At 37.5% G+C, this 7826-nt stretch overlaps 1 protein-coding gene across 1 annotated transcript; it reads left to right on the top strand.

The window, feature by feature from the left end:
* Nucleotides 1-4707: 4707 nt before the first annotated feature.
* On the top strand, nt 4708-5637 carry LOC129553821 (olfactory receptor 5P76-like). The gene has a single exon (XM_055422531.2). The coding sequence runs from the start codon at nt 4708-4710 to the stop codon at nt 5635-5637; it is 930 nt and encodes a 309-aa protein (XP_055278506.2).
* The last annotated feature ends 2189 nt before the right edge of the window (nt 5638-7826 follow it).

Genomic DNA, 7826 nt, shown 5'->3' with positions numbered 1-7826 from the left:
GACGGAAGCCCACCAGGCTGCCCCATCCCTGGGATTCTCCAGGCAAGAACACTGGAGTGGGTTGCCATTTCCTTCTCCAATGTGTAAAAGTGAAAAGTGAAAGTGAAGTCACTCGGTCATGTCTGACTCCTAGCGACCACATGGACTGCAGTCTACCAGGCTCTTCCCCCTACAAGATGGTTATTTTGAGAACAGTCTGGCATCTGGACCACCCCCCAACAAGATGGTTATTTTGAGACATCAGTCTACCATCTTCTTGGTCAGTCAGCTTTCCAAATAAAGTCATATTCCTTGCCTCAACACCTTGTCTCTTTATTGACATGTCATACAGATTTATTGGCTTGTCATGCAGTGAGCATAGCAAGCTTGAACTCGGTAATAAACATACCACAAAACTTAGTGGACTTAACTAAATTCATATAGACATGGTTCAACAGGGATAATAGAAACATTGGCTGTCTTGTTCATTATCAGATCTGGTTGCTTATGCTGGGTGTTGTCCAAGATCTTAAATGGGGATTCAGCCTTTCTGCATGTGCATGGTGATGGATTCTGTAGGTGAGCATTTCATGACAGCCAAGTGGACACCATACCACCTTTTATTCTCTATTGCATTCTTTTCATTCAGACAACTTTGAAGTACTATCTAGTTTTAGGACATATAGATTCCAACTCTTGATGGGACAGTGACAAAGTTCTGGAAGAGCATCTGGAACTGGAATTATTGCTATCATTTTGGAAAACACTTTATGCCATCCATTAATATTTTATTATCTTTGGTTTGTCTTATCTTCTTGTACTTTATCCATCTATTAGTTAATCTGATTTTATGGTACATGTCAAAGGAAATTACAGGTATCAATACACTGCCTCATAAGTACTTTTGTATTCATATCAATAACTAGAGTTTATTACTTTTTACAAGTTATGTTTTATGCAATTTTAAAGAATTACATAAAGTGAAATACGTTAATCTTAAGTGTATAATCAATATATATTGGTGAATACATTAAGCTGTGTAACTCAAACAGCTCACATCATATAGAACACTACATTAACCTAGGAAATTTCCCCATACCCTTCTCCAGTTAGTCAGAGATCCCCCATATAGATCCCCCATATTCATTATTCTGATGATTTTTTTTTTCACTCAGGCTTAGTTTTGGAGGTTCTAGAATTTCATACAAATGGAATCTTACAGTATGCCCTGTTGTTTTGTAAGGTTTCACAGGTTTATTTTTTTCATATTATATATTTTTTCATATTTGGTGGTATTTATTGGTTCTCTCTCCAAAATGGAACAATAAACTTGACAAAGGCGTCACATAGTCATCAGAAACCAGCCACCGAGCTCAGCCAAGCTCACCTGACATCTCTGTGTAACTAATTAGTACTCGACAGCTGGTGGCAAAAGGGAAGGACCACTTTCACATGGAAGGAAGGACAAGACAAGACAAGACCACTAGTGTCCATGAGGCATGGAAGGCATCTGATTTTTGTATGTTGATTTTATATCCTGAAACTTTACTAAATTAACTTATTAATTCTAACAAATTTTTTGTGGAGTCTCTAGTATTTTCCACATATAAGGTCATGCCACCTGAAAATAGAGAGAATTTTACATTTTCCTTTTCAATTTGGATGCCTTTTAAAATTAATGTTTTAAATTTTGTCTAATTTCTCCAGATAGAATTTAAAGGATTATAAATTGAATGTGATTGGTATGAATAGGCATCCTTGACTTTTTCCTGATATTAGAGGAAAAACTTTCAGTTTTTCACTGGTGAGTATGATTTCAGCTGTGAGCTTGTCATATGTAACCTTTCATTATGTTGAGGTACACTGCCTCCATACATAATTTGTTGAGAGTTTTAGGTCATGAAAGGATGTTGAATTTCGTTGAATGCTTTTTCTGCATCTATTGAGATGATATGATTTTTATCCTGCATTCTATTAATGTAGTATATCACATTATCAATCAATAAAATGAAAAGGCAACCTATGGAGTGGGAGAAATACTTGCTAACCATATATCTGATAATGTACCAAATATATAAGGAAATCATAAATCAGTGGACTTCCCTGGTGGCTCAGTTGGTAAGGAATCTACCTGTAATGTGGGAGACCTGGGTTCGATTCCTGGATTGGGAAGAATCACTGGAGAAGGGCATGGCAACCCATGCCTTGCCTGGAGAATCCCTATGGATAGAGGAACCTGGCAGGCTATAGTCCATGGGGTCACAAAAAGTCAGACATGACTGTGTGTGTAAAGCAGTAGAGAAAGAAAATTAAATAACTTGATTAGAACGTCATTAAAGGAATGAATAGGCATTTCTCCACAGAAGATATACAAATAGCCAACAGCATTATGAAAAGGTGCTTAATATAATTAATCATCAGGAAAGTGCAAAGTAAAACCATAATGAGATACCACCTCACTCCTTGTATGGTCAGGGCATTCAAGATAGCTGTTCTCTTGTTCTCTGTACATCCTCTGTTGGATCAATGTCTGCCTCACCTACACCCTACTCATAAGACTGACCTTCCTGTGTACTTGCCCCAGGCTAAGGTTACTACTTAATATTTGATGTTTAGTATTACTTGACCTTAAATAACAAAGTAAACTTGTAATCAATATTTAGCTTTAAGATAATTATTTGTACTTTCAATAACTACCAGTTGAAAGTGCACAAAAATCTGATAAAAAGAAATGATTAGTTCAGAATTGACAGAAACCTTAAAGATTACTTGTTTTTATTTGAAGTAAATGATTTCATACTCACTTGAGAATGTAATAATGACCTCTGGTGCTTTTGAATTCACATTTGAATCTCTAAAACCTTCAGAGACTTCTCCCTAAAGACAAGCAGTAATAAAAGATAGGATGGCTGCTATATAACAATGACTCTGAATTTATTGCTGTAAATGAACAAATTCTTATTTCAAGAGGTAAGACTGTTTTGTGAGTTAATCTGTTGTACTGAGTTTCATTTACCGTTTGCGAATATTTTACCCTAAAGTTGCATCTGTACTCACAAGCTTGGGCAGAGGTAATCCAGCAGTCAGCTAGCTAGTAACATTAGCTGAATTAACCAAAGTTTCTACAGTCTATATAGTGCGTATAAACAGGCATAATTCAAGGTACTAGGATTCATCATTTTCCACCCATAAGATCAGAAGCTCACATGGTCTTTCGACACTATCTACACTTGGCACTCGGTCATTAAACTAATAGATTCACTATCTTTTAGATGGTTTGCAGACTTACTGTTTGTAAATATCTTGTGGAAAGATTTCCTTTGTTTATTGCTCTGTAGACTTTAACTGACAGGCAACCAGAGACTTTGGACAAAGTCAACAAAATGAATCCAGAAAATCTGGAGATGATTTTCAACCTGGCCACGCATTGAATGAAGCTGGGTAAACTTCTTTTCAGGCTGTAATTGTATTCAGCTGTATATCATGTTGAAACTAACATTATTTTGTTTCACAGTACTCAACGGGCAAAGGAGCCTGGTGGGCTACAGTTCACGGGGCTGCAAAGAGTTGGACGTGACTGAGTGACTGAGCACAACACAGACTCCATCCATAACTTTAATTTGAAATTTATCTCTATTTCTTCTATTGTATTTCTCCCTTCAAAATCAAGGTCTTGTTTTATTGATAGAAAATGTAAATGTTGTGACTAATTAGGCATCTTGTTTATATATTAGCTGTCAGAAAGTGGAAAGGTAATTTGTTATCCCTCCTTATCCAAGAGATATGACTTCATCTTAAGTATTGTTTAATTTCATTTAGAGTGTAGTTTCTAAAGGAATGTACCGGTTTCAAACCACCTGAGATCCATATCTTGATTCTACCACTTGCTGTATAAACTTAGGTAAGTTTCTTAACATTATCAAAGTCAGTTTCTTCTTCTAAAAATAAAAATACTTAATATTATTTCATGGAAACTAAAAATAGAACTTTAATAAATAAAACCCTTAATATTGTGACCGCCATTTATTAAGCATTTCATAAATATTAGCTGAGAAGGCAATGGCAAGCCACTCTAGTACTCTTGCCTAGAAAATCCCATGGATGGAGCAGCCTGGTAGGCTGCAGTCTGTGGCGTCGCTAAGGGTTAGACACGACTGAGAGACTTAACTTTCACTTTCACACACTGGAGAAGAAATGGCAACCCGCTCCGGTGTTCTTGCCTGGAGAATCCCAGGGACGGGGGAGCCTGGTGGGTTTCTGTCTATGGGGTCACACAGAGTCGGACACGACTGAAATGACTTAGCAGCAGCAGCAAATATTAACTATTGAGTCTCCTTAACATAATCCTATATGTATTTATACATTTTAATCTTTGTTATACTGATCATTCCTTTTTGCTCTTCTCATAAGTCTTAATTTTTTAAATCTTTAGCTTTAAAGTCTCTTTAAGTACATTTCATCAATATATGATATAGAGGGAAAGAATTTACATTATTTGAAGCAGGTTTTTTTTTTTTTAGTATTTTTGCCAAAAACAATTTTTTAAATATAGAACACACACATGTATAAAATGTAGAATCTAAAGTTAAAAAATCAAAGCTTAGCCTGAATAATTTATTTTCTTATATTAACTTCTATATGTATTCATGAAAATGGAACCACTGAATTTACAATTTCTTTCATGCAGTGTTTCATCATAGGTTCATTTTGGTAGCAGCTACTTTTCTCATGGATTCCCTGGGGCATGGGAACCACACTGCAATGACAGGGTTCATTTTACTGGGCTTAACAAATGATCCAGTCCTTCGAATCATCCTCTGTATCTACCTGGTGACCATATGTGGGAATCTCAGCACAATCATTCTTATCAGAATCTCTTCTCAGCTCCATCATCCTATGTATTTTTTCTTGAGCCACTTGGCCGTTGCTGACGTGGGCTATTCATCTTCTGTTACACCCAATATGCTTGCAAACTTCCTGGTGGAGAAAAATACCATCTCCTACCCTGGCTGTGCCATCCAGCTTGGTTCAGCTGTTTTCTTTGGGTCAACTGAATGCATTCTTCTGGCTGCCATGGCATATGATCGCTTCATAGCAATCTGCAGCCCACTGCTTTATTCTACCAAAATGTCCACACCAGTCTGTGTCCAGTTACTCCTAGTGGCTTACATAGGTGGTTTTTTCGATGCTTCCTCCTTTACTATTTCCTTCTATTTTTTACTTTTCTGTGGACCAAATCAAGTCAATCATTTTTTCTGTGATTTTGCTCCTTTGCTTGAACTCTCCTGTTCTGACATCAGTATCCCTGCAGTTGTCACCTCATTTACAGCTGGCTCCATCATTGTGGTCACAGCAGTTGTTATAACTGTATCCTACATCTACATCCTTATCACCATCCTCAGGATGCCCTCCACCGAGGGGCGCCACAAAGCCTTCTCCACCTGCACGTCCCACCTCACAGCAGTCACTCTGTTCTATGAGACCATCACATTCATTTACGTGTTGCCCAAGTCCAGCTACTCAACTGACCAGAACAAGGTGGTGTCTGTGTTCTACATGGTGGTGATCCCCATGCTGAACCCCCTCATCTACAGCCTCAGGAATAATGAGATTAAGGGGGCTCTGAAGAGAGAGCTTGCCAGAAAAATATTTTCTTAGTGAAGTCTGTTGTTTTGTAGGAATTGATATAATAAAATACCATAAATATAATAATAAAAAGAAATTGAGTAGCTGTGCTCTAAATATAATGATCCACATGTAATTAGCCAATGTGGAGCTTCTTGGTGAAGGTGGATTTTCTGAAACCAAATTATTAATCAGAGGCTAATAGTATGTTATCTTTAATAAAACCAAATTGAAGTTATCATAAACATATTTGTATCTGTGTAAAAAACACTTGATATGCTAAAAATTCTTTCAAAATTGTATTCACACCTTTTCAAAAGACTGCTGTAAGTTGGGGGTTTTGTACTTTCAAATCTTTCAGACTGTGTCCACCTTCAACAGCAGCTTACCCTGAAATAAGCATGATAATCATGCTGCTGCTGCATCACTTCAGTCGTGTCCGACTCTGTGTGACCCCATAGACAGAAGCCCACCAGGCTCCCCCGTCCCCAGGATTCTCCAGGCAAGAACACTGGAGTGGGTTGCCATTTCCTTCTCCAATGTGTGAAAGTGAAAAGTGAAAGTGAAGTCGCTCAGTCGTGTCCGACCCTTAGCGACCCCATGGACTGCAGCCTACCAGGCTCCTCCATCCATGGGATTTTCTAGGCAAGAGTACTGGAGTGGCTTGCCATTGCCTTCTCCGATGATAATCATAGTTATGACTAAATACATTCTGTGGGGGAGATGACCAAGTAGAACCAGATAGTAAAACTGCTGGAGACTTTTCTTCTTGCAGGAAGTTTATCTGCTAGCAGTGGGATTTTTGGACCCATAAATTCTGGTCTTTGTTCTTGATCTCTGGTGCTGGCCTTTGTTCTTGATCTCTGGTCCTCATAGAGGACCTATTAAAGAATAGGATGAGATGCCCCTGTCCAAACCAACTGTGAATTCTTCTTTCAGATCAAAACAGGTGACTTCTCTGTATAAGATAAGCAGGATTTCTGAATTCCTAGGGAGTAAGTAGGCAAACTCTTTAATTCCTAGGGAGTGTTCATAGTCAGATGCACATCCTACTAAGAAAGCTTGAGTCAACTAGACTATGTTTCACCTGTGAAATTTATCTGTATATACTGACAACTATTATATTTATTTCTCTTTCCCTGTCTTCTGTTTAATCTTCAGATAGAAATATTTTTGTTTGTTGACTTTCAAGCACAAATTATCTGAAACTAAACTAATTATATCCTTATACCTCCAACTTGCTCCCCTCCAATGTCCCATACCTCAATAAGGAGGACCATCATTCAATCAACATATTGATTGATTCAGGAGCCTGAATTGATTTCTTTTTTTCACCTTCAAACACCTACATTCAACTACCACGTCTTTATTTTCTGAGTCCTAGATTTTTCTATTTCTCTTTACTTTCACTGTCAGCAGCTCTATTTCCAGCAATCAATTTATACATTTTACAATAATACTCCTGAGATAGCTAATTTTATGTGTTGAGTGACCAGTTGTCTGGTCAAACACCAGTCTGGATGTTGCCATGAAGGTATTTTTACATATAGTTAATATTTATATCAGTAGACTTGAGTAAAGTAGATTATCCTCCATTATGTGGATGTCCTTTGTTTAATCAGTTGAAAGCCTTAAGAGGGAAAAACTGACCTCTCTTGGAAAAGAGGGACTCTGTTTTCAGTCTGCCTTTGGCTTCAAGACTATGCCTTCAACTCTTACCAGAATTTCTGTTGGACTGCCTGTTGATTTTGAAATTGACAGTTCCCACCCTCTCACATGCAGTAACTCTACCTGAATTCATTTTTTCCCCTCATCAGGGTAACACCCACTTAAACCATAGGTACCAACCTAAGTGTTTTTCTCATCCTTTTTGGAAATCTTCTTGAGACTTCAGACCAAATAAGAACACCTTTTATCTCCCCATGGAAACCTGCATATTTTCTTCAGAAAGCTCAGTGCACTTGTAGCTACAGATTAAGTATATGTTTTCTCCAAAATATTGGAAGTTGTATATAGACATTCCAATGTCTTTCTCCTTTCCCCGTGCATCTAATTTCCACACAATTCTTGGAACATAACAAGCATAAATGCACATTCCAAATGAAAAAATAAAAATGAACAGATGGTTGAATAAAGCTTTTGCTCTAGCATGAACCACTAACTATGTTGCCTTTTAATCTGTTGAATGTCAACCTGATTCAAGTGATTGAATGTTTGTGTCT

This window comes from Moschus berezovskii, chromosome 14 (genome assembly GCF_049115385.1).
Source record: "Moschus berezovskii isolate FMDL1 chromosome 14, NW_MosBer_1.0, whole genome shotgun sequence".
Classification (NCBI taxonomy): Eukaryota; Metazoa; Chordata; class Mammalia; order Artiodactyla; family Moschidae; genus Moschus; species Moschus berezovskii.
Note: the sequence above shows the minus strand (reverse complement) of the source record. Positions and strands in the feature narration are given on the sequence as shown.

Coding starts and splice junctions, on each gene's coding strand:
- LOC129553821 (XM_055422531.2), top strand. CDS start 4,708: ATGGATTCCCTGGGGCATGGGAACCACACTGCAATGACAGGGTTCATT.